At 40.7% G+C, this 19428-nt stretch overlaps 1 protein-coding gene across 3 annotated transcripts in view; it reads right to left on the bottom strand.

Annotated features, from left to right (window-relative positions):
* Window positions 1-2786: 2786 nt before the first annotated feature.
* LOC119731993 (intraflagellar transport protein 122 homolog) overlaps window positions 2787-19428 on the bottom strand; it is a 49381-nt gene continuing 32739 nt past the window's right edge. For all 3 annotated transcript variants that reach the window (XM_038205334.1, XM_038205333.1, XM_038205335.1), the window contains 12 exons: window positions 18207-18360; window positions 16227-16388; window positions 14236-14402; window positions 11830-12037; window positions 10845-10911; window positions 10341-10481; window positions 9501-9699; window positions 8519-8684; window positions 7587-7698; window positions 5784-5998; window positions 4120-4284; window positions 2787-2910 (listed from right to left, as the gene is read on the bottom strand). In XM_038205334.1, the coding sequence (XP_038061262.1) occupies window positions 2827-2910; window positions 4120-4284; window positions 5784-5998; window positions 7587-7698; window positions 8519-8684; window positions 9501-9699; window positions 10341-10481; window positions 10845-10911; window positions 11830-12037; window positions 14236-14402; window positions 16227-16388; window positions 18207-18360 (1840 nt within the window). In that variant the 3' untranslated portion in view covers window positions 2787-2826. The remainder of the gene's footprint in view (window positions 2911-4119; window positions 4285-5783; window positions 5999-7586; window positions 7699-8518; window positions 8685-9500; window positions 9700-10340; window positions 10482-10844; window positions 10912-11829; window positions 12038-14235; window positions 14403-16226; window positions 16389-18206; window positions 18361-19428) is intronic.

Below are 19428 nucleotides of genomic sequence, written 5' to 3'. Positions count from 1 at the left end.
TACATGTAGTTGGGGCAGTCCCAGCTGCAGTTGGGACTGATAATCTATTTGGGGCATAACAACCCTTTTTTTATTGGAGCAGTTTGGGGATTTTTGGCACAGCTAAAGCTCTGTGAAATTTGGCCATGTTCACGACATTTGTGATGCGATCAAGCTAAATGAGTCGTTCGTCGACACTGGTCAATTTTTTTTTAACCCTAATAGTCCTGAATCCTCCAATTTCAATATAATTTTGCACACCCCCTAGGAGTTAGGGTTAAGTTTTGAAAAGAGCACAATCTGAGCATTACTGCTGTGAAAACTGCATGCTGGTACCATCTTTAGTTCAAAAATTATGGAAGTCGGAACACCAAGAGATGTGATGAAGTGATGTGATGAAGTGATGTGATGAGGTGGCCCTATTTTGGCCTAAATCTCCAAATGAAAGTTCCCGACAAAGGACTCATTTAGCTTGATCGCATCACATTTGTAATGTAACCGGTAGGATAATGGATTGGTTATACAACGTTGTGTAGTACACTTCGCTTACTGTACATGTACGTGCATCCAAAACTCAAAATTTCTGATTTCAAAACATTGGTGCATCGTTGGTAAACTGGCTGTAGGGCATTGTTGGGTCACGTACCAATTTCTCCCAATGCATCATGGGAAACATTCTTTAATATTGATAACCTTTAACCTTTGACCCAGCAATGCCCCACGGGTCAACAGTTGTCCGACTTAAAGCCTTTGACTCTTTTTTAATATGTGATTACGGTTTATTGCTAAGATAACAATTTTTACACAACTGTACACATTTCAATGAATACCGACAACAGCTTAACAATAAATGAAGTAGCCAATTCTACACTGAAAGTTCCGTGCTTTGGTTTTTATTTTGTACTTGAATACAGAAAAACAAGGTGTTCGTTTGTTCCTTCAAGAAAGGTCAGCTAAAAACATACATGTACAATTTATGTTAAGATAGCTGTGTATTTACAAAATTAAGTATTTTATACCACTGCAGTATTTACACACACATTTGCACTCTTCATTAATTCAAAAAAATAAATAAATACAGTGGTTTCCTAGTTCCAGATCGCTTCAAATGAAAACCTACCTCTTTTGGATATGTTTCCAATACTTTTTTTCTGATGAAGTGCATTTTGAAAAGTAAAATGTACTAGCTTTTTGATGCACAAATATATGTTCAATATAATCTCTAGAAACAGAATTTTGGCCAGAATTGTTCTCCCTTTTGCACTTCGACACGTTTGGACAGTTTGTAGAAATCACGGGAGCCGCAAATCGACAATTAATTTTCTCCTCGGTACATCACTCGGACTGTGCGATTTCGAATATCGCTACAGTCATATTAACTCTTGCATCAAATGTTAGTGGAATCAAAATAAGTTGAAGAGTCTCCAGTATTTGAAAATTTGCCAAAGACTGAATGTATATTTTTGCCTAGTTCTAGATCGCGTGTTTAAGTTGGACCTAACAACATGCGCGTAATCAATTTTATGTGACGCGTTCTGATGTGATGGGTCAAAGGTTGTTTCACCCTCCAGCTGAAAGTTTCAAAAACATTTACGCAAGTTCTCTTTTTAAAATTTACTGGAATTCTCTTCAAAAAATAAATTAATACTTTATCATCTGCTTGATTCGGGGTGGTTCTGGCTGCAAAATTGAATTTCTTGCGTAAATATTTTCATGCATGAAGCAGTTTTTGACCCGATCCAAAACTGTTTGAACCTACTCAGAACTAGGAAAAGTCGCGACGACACTTTTTGAGCTTGAAAAGAGCTTGAATTTGGAAAACAATTTTGTAGTATCTCCATCACTCAAGGTAAATTATTAATCCCATTTCATTTGAATTCATGGATTAGTTGAGCCGAAAGCAGACTGAATAATGTTCGTGATCAGGCACTCGGAAAACAACTGTAGCCCATTCCACAGTATTTATCAAATGATATTTTTGACAATCTGTACACCATAAGACTCTGGTCAGATCTGGTCCTTAATGACAGATCCTCTACAAAACAATGTGGAATGGCAGTTTACGGAATACAAACTATGAATATCATCTATATTCAAAACTGAGGTCGAACAATGAAGTTGACTGGAGCGCGATTTGAAACTGCAGCCTCCGGAACACCGTACTGGCCGAGGAGCTTGGTAAGGATAGCACAAGTGAGATGTTCGAGAGGCCACCGGTTCAATTGCAACTGCAGTCAATTTCTTTGTCCGACCTAATATTTATTATTATATAACCGACATACAGATCCTTGTCATTTGATTGGTGGAACGCACATCACGTGACACTCGTTACTACTCCCTTTACGACGGGGCTCAAAAAGTCCCATTCGCCCATGGGGAATGGGAAATACTATTGAACAGTTAGGACCATTCTTGTTCCATGACGTAGTATTAGTGTGCAAATGCATGCTGGTGTGCACGTTCAGCGTTGCGCAAAGCGCGTATTGTTCCAAAGAGCCAGCGCTACAGCGTTCGGTTCAAACATTTTCTTGAAGGGGTGGTTTGGAAGAGAGGAACACATTTTCCACCAATTTTGTATTGAAATAAAAGTTCAAGTATATCAAATGACAAGGATCTATATGTCAGTTATATAAAACAAATATTGAGTGGCTTTAAATTGTGAAATGGGAGGAATATTTTTGCTAGGTAAAACCTGGACTTTTCCAGTTCACTTGGCGAAAAGTCCAAATTTTACCTTGCGATAATATTCCTTCCATTTCACTCTGAGCCACTCAATATTTGTATAACATCGATCCCAGTTAGCTGTTCCCGCTGATCCACACAAGTCCCCTCAAAGATGTAGGAATCTCACTGTTCTTTGGCCGACTTGCGGCAGAACGGGCAGTGATTCTTCTGCAGCACCAGCAACTCAAACTCGTCGGTGTGAAAGAACTGGAGATGACAAAGAAATTATGGTTAAGTTTTTGTATGTTCAGATACGATGGATCACAAATACATCACAAGTCTGGGGCCAATTTCATAGAGCTGCTTAAGCACAAAATTTGCTTAAGCACAAAAACGTCTTGCTTAATAAAATCAGGTTACCGGCCAAAACTCCATGCGATTGTTATGCTAAGTAAACAATAGCTAAATACCAGTCACAAGCAATGTACATCACATGGAGTTTTGGCCGGTAACCTAATTTTACTAAGCAATGTTTTTTCGTGCTTAAGCAAATTTTCTGCTTAAGCAGATCTATGAAATTGGGCCCTGGTCATAAGTAAATCAAAAGTCAATACTTCTGTGTGCAAGCATCTACATTGACTGTGTGGACCTCTAAACAAAAGAGGTCCACATAAACCAGGTAGCAGCGACATTGTGTGGACTTGCCAACGTCCACACAATGTTTCCCTTTCTGGAAAACAGGTTTAGAGGAAATTTGGGGTTATGTTTATCCGTCACAAAATGAAGAGGAATACTCAAGGAAATCATGATAAAAAATTTGTGTTGAAAGAGTGTTCACGGTCATTGTTGTGAGTAAAATGAGATTTTCGCCGTTTTTTCTTAACTACATGAAAACAAAGAAATGCCCACAGTAGGTATGTGAGGTAAACGTGTGGGCATCCATGAGCAATTATAGGAGATATTCAACAGAGCTATATTAAATTACCAGAGCGCTAACTTTGTGTACAAAGTAATGCCTGCTGGGTGCATCCATGTTTGTGCACAACCCTATGGAGACCTAGAAATTTTGTACTTGTACGGCTATTTGCATATCTGCGTTTGTATTCCATACCGGTGCGTTATCGAAGCCAATACGTCCAAAACCGAAATGCACGATCAGCAATGAGCGTGTCATTTTGCTCTATGCAAACAGCGCAACGCGTGCGCGGATTCGCTGCAGATGCTTTTTGCCGTCACGTTTTTTTGAACCGTCATTGACGTATGTTCTACTTGCGTGTTGCATGTAGAGTACAATTTCAAAATTCAATCCATCTAATTTCATTATGTTCTACAGACCCGCACATGAATTCAAAATGTCTGCGCCCAGGACGGCTTCAAAGCGTCTCCGCGCGCAGAATGACGAGTTAGCGCTCTAGTAATTTAATATAGCTCTATGGGATATTCAGATTTGTGATATTGGTTTTCCCACGGCCCTACCTGGTTGCATGATGGGCATATAGTGACAGCCACATCAGGCATGATAGTCTTGAAGTACTTGTAGCGTAACGGCGCTGGCCACTTTCTGATAATGACATGATGACGCTCCATGGACTGTAAGACGGATCGACCGACCACCACTGGTACAAACTCGCTTCCACCTTGCTGTTAACAAAAGAATAGAATTACAACAGAGTTTCAGATACTTATCCTGGATAATATGTGCTTTGCGAGATCATAGTCTTGTTTGTTTGTTTGTTGGTTATTTATTTGACAATTTCTATGGATATCTCACAAATGTAAACAGGACAGCAACAAATTTTTAATTCTTGAAAAGCAAGTACGAATACTTAGTGTAAAAAAAATAATACCCAAGGCGTTGTCGAGGATAACACAAAAAGCTAACAATAGCATATTTCCACTGTTCTCGGTGCAGGATTAGAGATAGCCTATCTGGCCCACTCACACAGCAACAAAATATCGACAACATTTGGCACGTTCACAAGGGCCTAATATGTTGCACTTACATGCTTGTTTCAATGAAATATGCATCCAAGGTGTTGTTAAGTGGACGGTTTGGGAATGGTTTGGGTTACAAATCTCAGGCAAAGAGCAACCTGAGCAAGAAGTATGGTTAAAGGGAATATACAACATTTGCTTTTGCTGTAATTTTCAAAAATGGATGAATTAGGGGGTTAGTATTTTCTAGCAAATATTGTTACATTGACTTTTTTGACGTTTTGGGTTCGTATATGCTGGGAAAAAAACCGAGTCTTGTAAATGGTCTTGTAGTCTGGGTCCCTGACCCCACTTTAGATGAAACAGAGCAATTTATAGACGTCAGGGAATTGTAAGTTTAGGGAACCAGTCTAGCTAGCTTGTATCCGTTCACAGGGTGTGTAATTGATTGCAAAGAAAATGGGGACTAACTAAATATGCTAAATTGGGAGCAGTATTCGAAAAAAGTCATTTTTTTCCAACGCTGATCGGCCAACCAGCATTGGAATTTGATACAAAAATACCACTTTTCTTGAAAATGTCAGCACACCAGGTGCCATGATTTTATAGGATGCTTTAGACTCTGATTCTCTAACTGCCCAGTAGGGTATTTGGTGATAATTTGGTAGTTTTGTTTTCTATTATTTGCAAATGTTGTATATTCCCTTTAACCATCCATTATTCAACTATATTGGCTCAAACTCATAGTAGTCGACTGTGGTTGGACTAGCCTATTGGACTTTTCAGAACCAACCTACCAAGGTAGGTCGCATTGCTGGTTACCGATAGCCTCATGCATCATAATGCACAGTAGGGAACCAGGACTAAAAAGTTTCGTATTGACTTTCAACCATCATTTGAATAGTGACATTGTACACTGCTGTTACTGTAATTTTCGGAGTAACGATTGATAATTCATTTCAGCAACAGATCTTTTCTTATACCAGAACATTAAATGCACATTTGAATATCATTTTTATTCTTCAAGGCTCGGCGTATAAGCCACCCTGTGTATAAGCCGCAGTAAACATTTTCATGGGCAAAATCAACGTATAAGCCGCGGCTTATATTCCGAAAATTATGGCAGCACACAGGCATGAGTTACGTCACGACCTAAACGCTAGTCGACCAAGGGTCCACCATCAAAACTTTCTTCACTGACTGACCTCAAAGCTGAGCAGCCTAGCGGTGAACGGATCCTCCTCAGTCCCCTCATTGCCGTACTCATCAAGTCTCATGGACTGAGCTGCCCCTACGGCAGACTCCTGCCAACCGTCCCCTCGCTGGGAGGCCTTCCTGACCGGTTCCATCTGGATCAGACTGACTGCTTCATCGTCTGCTATCCCTTCCTCCAGGACAAACTCCACCAAGGGAAGGATGTCTGTAAATGAAAGGTTCAGGGTTTCTGGTTACGGCAAATCACGAACAAATCGTTCATATTTGAGAGGAGGGAGAGCATGGTTTTATACCCCCCTTTCACCAACGTAATTTATAAACACTGTATACTCAATGTTATCCAAGGGCTTGGGTGAACAAACTCACAAGCTTTCTCAGGTGGGACTCAAACCCACGACCTCATGCTTTAAGTGCAGACATCTAACTACTCGACCAATGAGCTTGCCGGCGTCAGCTGGCCCGTTTTGGATCTGATGTACATGTAGCATGGGTACCACTACCAAACTTTTTTTGAGGTGTAATTTGCATCGGGGAGATGTTGAGTGTACAGTGTTTATAAAATACATTGGCGAAGGACAAAAAAAAACCAGAATACAATATAAAATGTTCGTCTCCCCGATGTAAATTCCATCTCATAAAAAAAAAATTTGGTTAGGCCAAAAAAAAAAAGGTCTTCGGTTTCTGGTATGGAGCTTGTCCCAAAAGTGGTGCGGCGACGCGGCTTTTTTTTTTTTCCCTCCTTTTTTTTTCTTCAAATGTCACCTGATGTTGCAGATGATGTTTTGATCCCCTTAAAACTCTCAAAAATATCCTTCAGGGTGGAGCTTGAGGTGACCTCAGTAAAGCCATAAGGCTTCAGAATTCTCACCCACTTACATCTCGACCAACACGAACATTCTTCGGGAAGTTTGGATAGTCAAGACAAAAATCAGAGAAAACGGTAACGTCAGACCATACAGCGACATCGACTCTGTGCTGCCAGGCTGGTCATTAGTCTGCTCCCTTACATACCGGTATTGCGCTAATTAAAAAGTGTTTACAGGTTCCAGATACACGACCTTCGCTTCCACACACACGTCTGGCTTCCACACACACAATCACAAAAATACAACACCGTCTGCAAATGGTGCCCGGCTATTCTGTGCAAAATATATGGGAGCCCAGAAAGGCCACATAAAGCTTATACTCGATCGTAACCCCATCTAAAACACATTAAAATTGTGCAGCAGCTGGATTCCAGTCAAACCAGTGAGTTTGGCGGTTTTGATACATCATCTTACATTGAAAAAAAAAACTCTTTAATTTTGCTGCCACGGCGACGCGTGCGCATGCCAGAAACCGGAGCCTTTTTTTTTGGCCTTAGCATAACAATTGTGTCAACTATAGCAGAAAACCTGTGCTAACCTAGCTAATCTAAAACATTCTAAGTACAGAATTAATTACTTTACTAAGATATGAACATTACGAAACAGACGCTTTGAAATTGTTACCAGCATACTGGCTAGTCTCTAACACAATCTATTTTGTATTTTGCGCCAGTTTGTACTTAAGTCTATTTCACAGAGTCGATGTTCTCGCTTTTTACGTGCAAATTGTTAACCAATTCTCCCTTTAAACTTAGCTATTTGTTAGTTAGTAGTTAGCTTTTTGGAGATGTCACATTTGAAAAGGTTACTTTCGAAAACATTTAGAGTGCAGTTGTAATATGAGAATAGGAAAAAAATACACGAAATTGGCAAACAGGCGTTCTGAGAATAGCCAAAAATTATACCAAGAGAAAAAAAATGACTAACCAAATGAAGAGAATGAGTGAACGAATGGCTGAGCACAGTTGATGCATTGGTTGCCCTGGTTGTTGAGTAGAGGGTTGGTGGTGGAACAGCGGTAACACATGGGTAAGATGTCCTGTAAAAAAATAGAAAGACATAAAAAAAAAACAGTCTTATACACTAAATTTTGTTATGCAATCCTTATGATCAGAGTCCCACAGTTGTCATGGAGTCAATCACAAGCCATCACAAGTCAATTGCAGGGTAACCAGTTTGCCTCAGGATTATTTTGACAAGAACGGAACGAGGCGCGGGAATATTTTTCACTCGACCTCAAGCCAGGCGGGTTGAAGCCATCACCCTCCCAAAGCAGCACACTCATATTTCCGGCCTCGCTCGCTATGAGCGTGTCGCTTACAGATATTTCCGGCCTCGCTCCCTGGGTGTTTATCCCTCATCCGTTCCGAATACCGCAAAACCTTTGTAGGTATGTACTTCATCCAGCCTGAACTGGTTAATCAGTCTTTTGTGACAAGCTAATCTCGTGACAAGCTCGTCATTGACTTGTGATTCGACTTATGATTGAATTGTGAGTTGATCACAGTCCATCACAAGGCCTTCAGTCTCAAGTCACAAGCTATTCAAATGAACAGCGGCAAAAGCAGTCTTTATTCGCCCACTGTTGCTTGTGACTGGACTTGTGACTGGACTTGTGACTGGACTTGGGACTGGACTTGTGACTGGACTTGTGAAAGGATTTGTGACTGGACTTGTGAAAGGACTTGACTCGACTAAAACACTGCCGTTAGGCCAGTTCATACATGATGTGAAAGTGAAAACGAAGCAAATTTCATGACACCAAAAACTAAAAGTTTCATTGTGACGATTGTCGCTACCACACAAATTCGCTTCACACTGAAATTTGAGTGAAGTGTGAATCGACCTATTCTCTTTACCTCTGCATCGTGGAACGGCTTAGACCTGATGGTGATGCTACCGACGTCGATGGACTCCTGAAAGCGCAGAGGGATCCTGAGCGACTGCAACTTCTCGAAAGCAAAGCGTGCCAGCTTGTAGGCTGCTAGGGAGCGACTCTGCTTGGCCAAGGCATACAGGGTGTTACTGATGAGGAGAGGTGGATACCGTCAAGGAAAGAAAAGTCCTTCACAGTTTGACCAAGAACTCATACTCAGCTACTTCATTTGGGTTTGACACAGAGCCAATACAACAGCCGAGGGCCAACCTCAAGAGATTTAAATTGTTTCTGCTGGTAATGCATTTTAACAAAGCAAATTATTTCTGTGCTTTCCTCAAGACACTAAGGTAAAAAAAAAAAATCGCAAAGTAAAATTTCTGAACAAGAGTACGAGCTGCCTTAACTGTTCAGGAAGGGAAGAGTAGTTCCCATAAAAAGAAAGGTCAATCTAAATTTGAAAATAATAACAATAATAATAATAATTTGGGAGGCTAATCATCCTTACTCACAGCTGGTATGCTGAATTGCGAAGGACGCGGCTACAACGTGGTCGGGCCGCTGGCATATAAAGGCGCCTATGGCTGCCGGCCACATCGACCCATATATGACCACGGAGCACAGCCCGAGATGGAAAGTGTTTGATTTTTCTGGAGGAAGGAAAACCGGAGGGCCCGGAAAAAAACCCTCGTGGCAAAGGAGAGAACCAACGCACAACTCTATTCACATGCGATCCACAGCCAGGATTCGAACCGTGGTCACCTTGGTGAGAGGCGAGCGCTTCACGCACAAGCCACCCAATACTGCCTGAAAAAATCATGGCTCTATTTTCCCCACGAAAACGTCAAGGCTTGCCGAAGTTTCATTTTCAGTTTAAGACATTCGTTATACCCAGTGTCTCAGTCAGTAGACAGTAAGCTGGTTCTTTGGATTCAGTAAAAGAAAAAGACACGGGTAAAGGATACACTTTGCTGATTCCGTGTGGGATGTCCTTGATGATAGCATGCCACAGGTAGCGTGCCATGTTGAATAGAGCATCGGGTAAGTGAGATGTGAAGGGTTCGTCCGTGTAGCGCTGGATGGAGTGGTATACGTAGTACATCTCAGCTTTGGATTGGAACTCGTGAAACTTGGCCAACATGTCCTCTTGCTTGGCTTCATCGGCTGTGAGTAAAAATATATATAAATAGCATCGACAATAATAATAAACCATGAAATATCACACTTTGTAAAACAAGGGGTTTCATTTTTACTATCTATCAAGTTGTTTAAAGATGGGATTTGCGTCGGGGAGGTGTTAATTTTATATTGGGTTTTGCCTTTTGCCGACATATTTTATAAACACTGTTTACTCAAAGTTGTGAATTTTTTTCTCACAAGTCCTCGCTGTAGATGTTCTACTTTCAAGTTTCATCATCAAAGATTTGTTTTTTTTCTATATAGCTATTTTTCTTGCAAAACAAAAATTATTCACTTTTGAATGCGACATCGAATGAAATAAAAAAAAAAAATCACCCCACATTTATTAATGGAATGAATGATTTGCTAATTTCATTTTTTTTACAGCCCGACAATACTCAGTTTTTGCAGGGTAGACTGGTTCCCACCTCCCAGCACAATCGACAATGTAGGAACTGAGAACCAGTCTAATCGCAGGGCGGATCCGTTTGTGCACAAAAGCAACCCAAATATAACAGTTTTTTTCAGAATTTTTTATTAAAATGGAACTTGAAGTTGAAAATTTGGTTAGGTGAATGTTTCTTTAGTAGAGACAGATAGAACTTCTTAAATGTTGTCTTGCCTACCTCCTGAGATCTCCAGACACTGCATGGACAGCATCCAGAAGTAATAACCAGCGTCGTTGAATCGACTCTCCAGCACGGCATTGTGGGTAAGCTGCTCCAACACCCTGACCGCCTCGTCCTGGCGACCAGCCTTGTGGAATGCTGGGAAGGGTAAGATGTGTAACCATGGTAACGTGAAAGCGACTTGTGAAGGCCAAACTTTTATTAATTTTTTTTTACCATTGTTACAATTGGCCTATTGCCATTTGCCAGTTAGCCCACCCCTTAGACAACCTTATGGAATTTTGTACATAAAGTTTTGTTTGTCTCAGATTTTTATTGTTCCGCGTCTAAGTATATCATGTAATTGGACAATATTTCACAAGCTGCGTTGATGAGTTTCTACCGCAATTGGTCAATTGCAAGGGTAATTACTTGAAAACAATACAAACTTTCAAAGAAAGTTCATCAATTTCAAGCCTAACAGATATGATGTATCTATTTTATATACAAGAATCAACCTACCTCTTTGTGCTTCTTCAAATCGATCATTTTCAGCCAACCATTGGGCGTAGGGTACATACACATCATCCTATGACAAAACAGAGACAGTAAAAAGAGACTTGAATTATACAAAAATTATTCAATTTAGAATGAGACATTGAACAAACACAAAAAACAATAATAATAATAATATTACCTTGGATTGGACATTTGGGAGACATTCCCATAGCCTTGTACACAAAGTTTGTCGAACTTAAATGTGCCCTAACTCAATACTCCCTCGTCCTTGTCCTTTTTCCACGAATTTCGATACATTTACTAATTTGAACACGGGCAACAAATATAAACTAATTGCGACAGAAGAACTGCGTCTCTAAAGGGGGGCTGTGACATACATGAAAATGTCTCCCTAATGACCGATGTCTCCCACCGTTCGAAGAAATTACGATAACATTTCTCCTTAATGGTACATTTAGTGGAATAATTGTGCTTATATAGCGCTTTCCATCGTATCAACAATCTCAAAGCGCTTTACAATTAGTACCCCGTTCATCAGGTCATGAGACCACGCGGCAGCCGATATCGGCGCTCATATCGGTCCTCGACCCTCACAGGTACCCATTCATACCCCTGGGTGGAGAGAGGCAATTGTAGTTAAGTGTCTTGCCTAAGGGCACAAACACCATGTTCCTGGCAGGGTTCGAACCCACGCACCTTCGTACATGAGTCAAACACCGTAACCACTGGACCATGGCATTCTACCATAATAATCCACCAATGATTAGTTATCGAATAGTAACTCAAAAAATGTTCCTTATTTTCAGCCTGATCATAATTTAAGTGATGCTTTTCATGAATTTCAGGTGAAAATACAACTCAAATAAACAATCTTTCTGAGGGGTTGCAGATGCCCAAAGTAAATAGAAAAGCAGCTTTTCCATCGAAACGAAACAAACTGAAGTTCATTGCAATAATACGAAGTTTAAGGTCGACAGCTTTCCCATACCTTAAGCTCTGGGTGTTTCTCCACCAGTGTGAATGCGGCGTCCCAGTGTCTGGTCTCCACATGCAGCAGGATCAGAGCCTTGGTGTCTCCCATCTTGGTGTAAGTCTCGCTGGCGTAAGCGTACTGCTCCATCTTCTTGAAGAAGTAAGCGCAGCGGGACAGAGGTTCCCTCTCCGCCTTGTCCAGCTTACGAGCGACATCGATCAGCCTGCGGAATAAAAAATAAAATCGCAAATTTAAAATCCTCACATTTTATTCATTGAAAATGTGTGGTAATGTCACTTACCTTATATGGTCCTCATACAACTAAAACTTCATGTCAACCTAGTTTTGGTCCCAATAATCCCCATAATAATGTTATGGTTGCCATGACCGTGGCGGTACTAGCACATCATTTAAATCTAGCACTTTAAGGTAAATCTTGTTATGGCCTCTAGCACTTTGAAGTAAACCTAGTTACTGTCCCCACAATCCCAATTTAGTACTTAAATGTTACCCTGGTTATGGTCCCCACAATCCTACTAGCACTTTATGTCAAGCTTGCTATGGTCCCCATAATTCCACTAGTACTTCATGTACAATCCCCAAAAGCATTTCACTCTATGTATTATCCCAATATTTTTTCATTTCAACCCCTCAAGTCTCTTTAGCCCTATGTCAGCCCAGTTTTGGTCCTATAAAGGTTTCTTTAGCCTTAGATGTTGGCCCAGTTATGGGTTCTATAAAGATCCTTGTAGTCTTACATAGCAGTTCAGTTATGGTCCTACAAAGGTACCTCTAGCCCTACCTATCAGTCCAGTTACGGTCATATAAATGTGCCTCTAGCCATACGCGTCAACACCGTTTATGGTCCTACAAAGGTCCCTTTAGCTTTACACATCAACCCAGCTATGTTCATATAATGGTCTCCAGTCTTACATGTCAGCCCAGTTATGGTCCTACAAAGGTTTAGCCTTACATGTCAGCCCAGTTATGGTCCTATAAAGGTCTGCAGCCTTACATGTCAGCCCAGTTATGGTCCTATAAAGGTTTAGCCTTACATGTCAGCCCAGTTATGGTCCTTTAAAGGTCTGCAGCCTCACATGTCAGCCCAGTTATGGTCCTATAAAGGTTTAGCCTAACATGTCAGCCCAGTTATGGTCCTTTAAAGGTTTAGCCTTACATGTCAGCCCAGTTATGGTCCTATAAAGGTTTAGCCTTACATGCCATCCCAGTTATGGTCCTATAAGGGTTTAGCCTTACATGTCAGCCCAGTTATGGTCCTATAAAGGTTTAGCCTTACATGTCAGCCCAGTTATGGTCCTATAAAGGTTTAGCCTTACATGTCAGCCCAGTTATGGTCCTATAAAGGTTTAGCCTTACATGTCAGCCCAGTTATGGTCCTATAAAGGTTTAGCCTTACATGTCAGCCCAGTTATGGTCCTATAAAGGTTTAGCCTTACATGTCAGCCCAGTTATGGTCCTATAAAGGTTTAGCCTTACATGTCAGCCCAGTTATGGTCCTATAAAGGTTTAGCCTTACATGTCAGCCCAGTTATGGTCCTATAAAGGTTTAGCCTTACATGTCAGCCCAGTTATGGTCCTATAAAGGTTTAGCCTTACATGTCAGCCCAGTTATGGTCCTATAAAGGTTTAGCCTTACATGTCAGCCCAGTTATGGTCCTATAAAGGTTTAGCCTTACATGTCAGCCCAGTTATGGTCCTATAAAGGTTTAGCCTTACATGTCAGCCCAGTTATGGTCCTATAAAGGTTTAGCCTTACATGTCAGCCCAGTTATGGTCCTATAAGGGTTTAGCCTTACATGTCAGCCCAGTTATGGTCCTATAAAGGTTTAGCCTTACATGTCAGCCCAGTTATGGTCCTATAAAGGTTTAGCCTTACATGTCAGCCCAGTTATGGTCCTATAAAGGTTTAGCCTTACATGTCAGCCCAGTTATGGTCCTATAAGGGTTTAGCCTTACATGTCAGCCCAGTTATGGTCCTATAAGGGTGCAGCCTTACATGTCAGTCCAGTTATGGTCCTTTAAAGGTTTAGCCTTACATGTCAGCCCAGTTGTGGTCCTATAAAGGTTTAGCCTTACATGTCAGCCCAGTTATGGTCCTATAAGGGTTTAGCCTTACATGTCAGCCCAGTTATGGTCCTATAAAGGTTTAGCCTTACATGTCAGCCCAGTTATGGTCCTATAAAGGTTTAGCCTTACATGTCGGCCCAGTTATGGTCCTATAAAGGTTTAGCCTTACATGTCAGCCCAGTTATGGTCCTATAAGGGTTTAGCCTTACATGTCAGCCCAGTTATGGTCCTATAAAGGTCTGCAGCCTTACATGTCAGCCCAGTTATAGTCCTTTAAAGGTTTAGCCTTACATGTCGGCCCAGTTATGGTCCTATAAAGGTCTTCAGTCTTACATGTCAGCCCAGTTATGGTCTCCGATGATCTCGATTGCCTTGAGGTGTTCTCCGGCTGACAGGTACATCTCGGCAGCTGCCCGAGGCTCGTTGATGTTCTTAGCCCAGTCAGCTTGCTTGGTGATCAAGAGCTTCTTGTCTTGTGGATCTCCCGAACCAATGAACTCCTTTCAAATTAAAAAAGAGATAATCTTGAGATCTCTCCTGTTTGTGTGAATGAGTTTGGAGCTGAATCGGAGCTGAAGTATTTGGTATCAAGATTTGAAATGTTATTTCTTTTTCAAATAAATGGCAGAATGCAACTTATGAATATCTTGAATATCCACTTCCCCTAAATCCCCCCCCCCCCAAAAAAAAAAAACCCCACAAAACCGATAAAATAATTATACAAAAAAGTTACAATCAAGAAATCAACCATTTTAAACAGGGATGAGATTGTCAATTGAAAAAAAGTCTGACAATTGACTAAATGTATGAAAATGCATATCTTTCTACACTAATAGTGTCTTTCTCTGCGATTCAAAAAGTCTGATTTCAGACAAACGTTTGAAAAATCTCATGCCTGTTTAATGTTATCTCACACCTGTTTAATTTAATGGTCAGAGCAGACTGACTATAAAAATAAAGTTAATACATCTGATTCTTCTCAGAACCAAAATCTTTCAGTTAGCCACTTCATGCAGAGAATCAAATTAACTTCTCCCAATGTTAAAGCTACAGTCCATCATTTGCAGCTATCCAAAAAAATGACTGACGTAATTAGTGTCGAAAAACATACTTGGTTGAAAGATAGTAATGGGACTAGCCTTGGTCAATGCTCTCGTCGTTATTCGTCCCGTACGCGGTCAATGCGCTAGCACATGCATGTAAAAATACAGCGCGAACAGCGACCTCACACGGCCACTATTTTTATGCAAATCAGTTGGAGACGATGTCGAGCCTTGGTTCAATCGTCCATGTGAATTTTTGGGGGTGGTGCTCATTATGTTAATAGCCTTAGCTGACCTTAAATGTCGTTTTCTTATTGGTCGATCGTTGCGTGGAAACTTGCATAGTGAAACGTTGCACCGTACATAATCCATACACTAACACATTGTGTGTCTCTGCACACGGCACCAATGCACAAAAACTGTGGTTCCTGTCACGTCCGCAAAAGGCGGAATAGCTGCAAATAATTTGATGACGTCCGGATTTACCAAGGTGTGATTGGACACTCCACATATTAGCCCTGCCTACATTATCTGTATTCGCATACGAGGTCGTGCGCTGGAAATCTAGCGCAAAGTAAAGAAAAACATAAGCTTTGGCCGACGATTGAACCAAGGCTCGAGATCATCTCCAACTGATTTGCATAAAAAATAGTAGCCATGTGAGGTCGCTGTTCGCGCTGTATTTTTACATGCATGTGCATAGCGCGTGAGGATATATACGACCGCGTACGGGACGAATAACGACGAGAGCATTGACCAAGGCTATAATGGGACTAAACTCTCTGTGAAATTATTCTTTCTGGCATGCTGTCATTTTGAAGAAATCAACAAAAGAAGGCCTTTCCAACGGTGCTTCTTAAGACGCACCATAGGAAATTCAAATTAGTAGTTCGTTTTGTTATTCGGCGAAGCGCGTGCAAGCATTGGCAGGACGCACACGCACGCGCGGTTGCTTTAATTCGTCGGATCAGTGCGCGACATCGCATAGCTGCAATCGGCTCAGTGAGAACGTGTCTCGAACGCTGAATTCAGGCCCAATTCAAAACATGATTCAGCAACTTTTGATTTGAAATCGAGATCCTAGAATGCTGTGTTTTTTTTGGAATATACAGCTGAAGCTGAGCTGAAACTTCATCAGGTTAGTTGTTCAGCACCCTTCTTCAGATTTTGAGCACGTTTGTTGCTTCAAACGAACAAAATGCACAACTTACAAATGATGGACTATACCTTTAAAATACGAAGGATTTTTCATCCTTCCGTTGGAACACTTTTTGCTTTTACCTTTGCATGGTCAAACATTCGTAGATCGGTGTACATGTTCATGGCCCGCTGCTCTTGGCCAGCTCTCTTGTACAGCTTGGCAGCCTCAGCAAACTTGCCCTGGTAGGCGTAGACATCAGCTAGGAATAACTGGTCGTTGACTTCACCTCGACGCTTGCGCTCCTGTCAACAAAAAAACATTAAAGGAATCTGTGTGTCTGCCTATTTCTGAAATAAACCTGTTCAGTATGTGCCAATTGCAAGTACAGTTTGTACGAGCCAATCGACTCAGCATGTTTGTCTTTATCTCTAGTTTCCTTTGCATGAACTGACTGAGTTTTTCTATTTTCCTGGGTGAGGTGTCAGTCCATCACAGGTTACACCTGTTATAGTCCTATAGAGGGACCTTTATAGGACCATAACTGGGCTGACATGTAAGGCTAGGGAGACCTTTATAGGACTAGAATAGGATTAATATGTAAAATTAGAGGGACCTTTATACGACCAAAACTGAGCTGCCATGTAAGGCTGGGAACCTTCATAGGACCATAACTAGGTTTACATAAAGAGGCTGTGTTTCAGAAAATGAAACAGAACGTTTGAAAAAGCCGGGTGCCTGCGGCCATGATGGTCATTTCAATTTATTACTGGCTGCTATGTCACTAAATATTAGCAAGTTGGGGTCTAGTGGCTTGCTGAAGGACATGATACAATGACAGCAGCTGGATTCTAACCCCTGACCCTCTGATCATAAGTCACAAACTCTAACCACTAGACCACACTGCCCTGGACATCTTGAGCAGGATATGTGTTACATCTTCAGACTCTGCTACCAAATGTGCTACACATTTTTTGTTTAAAGTTTGGACAGCCTTAATGATCAAGTTGGGAATAACAAACTAGGCCATGTCATTGTTAGCATCTCCTGATGACGGAGAGGAACAACTGAGATATTCCAACATTGTGCTACTTACCAATATTGTGCTAACTTACCAATATAAACTGGGTCCAATTTAATTGCGAATAGGTGACAAGCAAAACTGCCTTGGGTTGTACTCTGCCTTTCAATGGGTCTCAGCTGGTTTTCACTTGGCACATAAATTTGCTAAGTAAATTTTCAAGGGCTTATTTCACAGAGCTACTAAGCAGAATCTGTTACTCCGCAAATTAATCTGCTTGGAAAAATCTGCTGTGAGGGTGAGTCAAAAAAGTGGAACCCAAACCCCATAAAATATATTGCATATTTAAAAAAATATGTAGCACCAAAAATAATAATGACTGGAAAGCCAATTTCAAAAGCTACTTTTAGATGAAAAAATTACTGAAATTGCTCAATCTGTTAAAAAAATATCACAACTTAAACACAATGACCCTAAAACCTGTCTCGTCCAAAAAAAAAGCAATTCATTGTGTGTTTTGACTGTTTGGAACAACAAAGAAAATGACACAGAATACTTGTTTCAACAACTGTCACCAACTGTAGTACACAATATCTTTATTAACAACCCTGGTTAGGCAAACAATATGATTTATAAAATCTACTTTTTTAAAGGACGGGCCTTCAAAGGGATTCTGTTGAATATTTGTAACGTTTAAACTGAGATTTTATCGCTGGTGATGTTTGAAGACCATTGCGACGACGATTCTTGAAATCGCATTTTTTTGGACAAGACAGGTTTTAGGGTCATTGTGTTTAAATAGTGATATTTTCTCAACGGATTGATCACTTTCAGTATTTTTTTTTATCTAAAGTAGCTTATGAAATTGGCTTTCCAGTCATTATTATTTTTGGTGCTACATATTTTTTAAAATATGGAATATAATTTTTGGGGATTGGGTTTCGCTTTTTTTTACTCACCCTGTACAAAACATAACATTTGTGTCGGTAATCTATTTTTCCTGAGCAATATTTTTTTTGTGTTAAGCAAGTTTCTATGCTAAACAGCTCATGATATCAGCCCCTTAAGCAGCTTGCACCACCTGGTGCACCATGCCACCTACCTCTATGCTGTGAATGAGCTCCAAGTAGCGGATATCTCGCACCCTGATGAAAGCCTTCTTGGCCGTGTCAAAGTCCAAGCCTTCCATGGCCTCGTGTGCCAAGGCCGTCCAGTCCTTGTTGGTAACACCCAGGCAGGCTACACGGTAGGCATCCCTAACGCAGAAATATAATCATTTGGGTTTATACATTGTATAGCGCCGTATACCATAGTCTCAAAGTGTTTCAAACTTTTTACCCCTGTTCACCAGGCCATGAGACAGTTTTTTCTGCAACAGCTCGAGATCAGTGCAATCTGGTCTATACCATCACAGGTACACATTTATACTCCTGGGTGGAGAGAGGCAATTGTAGTAAAGTGCCTTGCCCAAGAACACAAGCACCATGTTCCCAATCAGGGTTTGAACCCAGGTACCATCACATATGAGTGGAACACTGGGAAAGATTTCCATATATGAAGTTCACTAATTTTCCTCTGTATTGACTTACAAGCCCCCAGATAGCAATTTCATGTCATCAAAGTCAATTTCAGCAGTGAGAAAATACAAGCATTTTCTTAGAAAACACTTACAATTGTTCAGTCCAATCTCATAGGGTTTGTACACAGGGTGTTGAGTGAACTTTGTATATGGAAATCTTTCCGAACACTGTAACGTCCAAGTTTTAGTTATCAAAGAGCATCTTTGTAAGCTAAGTAGCTCTCCAAAGAGAGCTGATCTTCAAACATCTCACGGTTACTCTCTTCTTTTCCCCTTTTTATTTTTAGTAGATAATGCCAAGAAAAGACAGGAAGCACCTTTAGTCCAAAAGGACTCTTGACCCAGGAAATAAGACTAGGAACGTGAAAAAAGATTGAGCTTTTTGATGAAGCTCTTGAAAGAGTGTGGCTTTATAAAATGATGGGAGCATGATGGCGGTTTTCGATTCTCGAAAATACCTCATTATAAATTGTTTAGTTTTGGAAGCTAGCTTGTTCTCTTAGAACACAATCAAGCCAAACTAACAAGAATATTTACAAGAACAGTATTTTACAATAAGGGAATAAATGTGTGCTCGAGAGGTTTTTATCACTCTGTTTAAGACCGCTTAGAGACTGGGTGCTGATAATTACCCGAAGCGGTCTTAAACAGAGTGATAAATACCGACTGAGCACATATTTATTCCCATTCATAAATACCTTTTTGGTAAAAAAAAATCAAATAATTCGTTCAAAAAATCCTGATT

Source organism: Patiria miniata, unplaced genomic scaffold (genome assembly GCF_015706575.1).
Source record: "Patiria miniata isolate m_02_andy unplaced genomic scaffold, ASM1570657v1 HiC_scaffold_24, whole genome shotgun sequence".
Lineage (NCBI taxonomy): Eukaryota > Metazoa > Echinodermata > Asteroidea > Valvatida > Asterinidae > Patiria > Patiria miniata.
The sequence above is the reverse complement of the archived record's forward strand: the minus strand, read 5'-3'. Positions and strand labels throughout refer to the sequence as shown.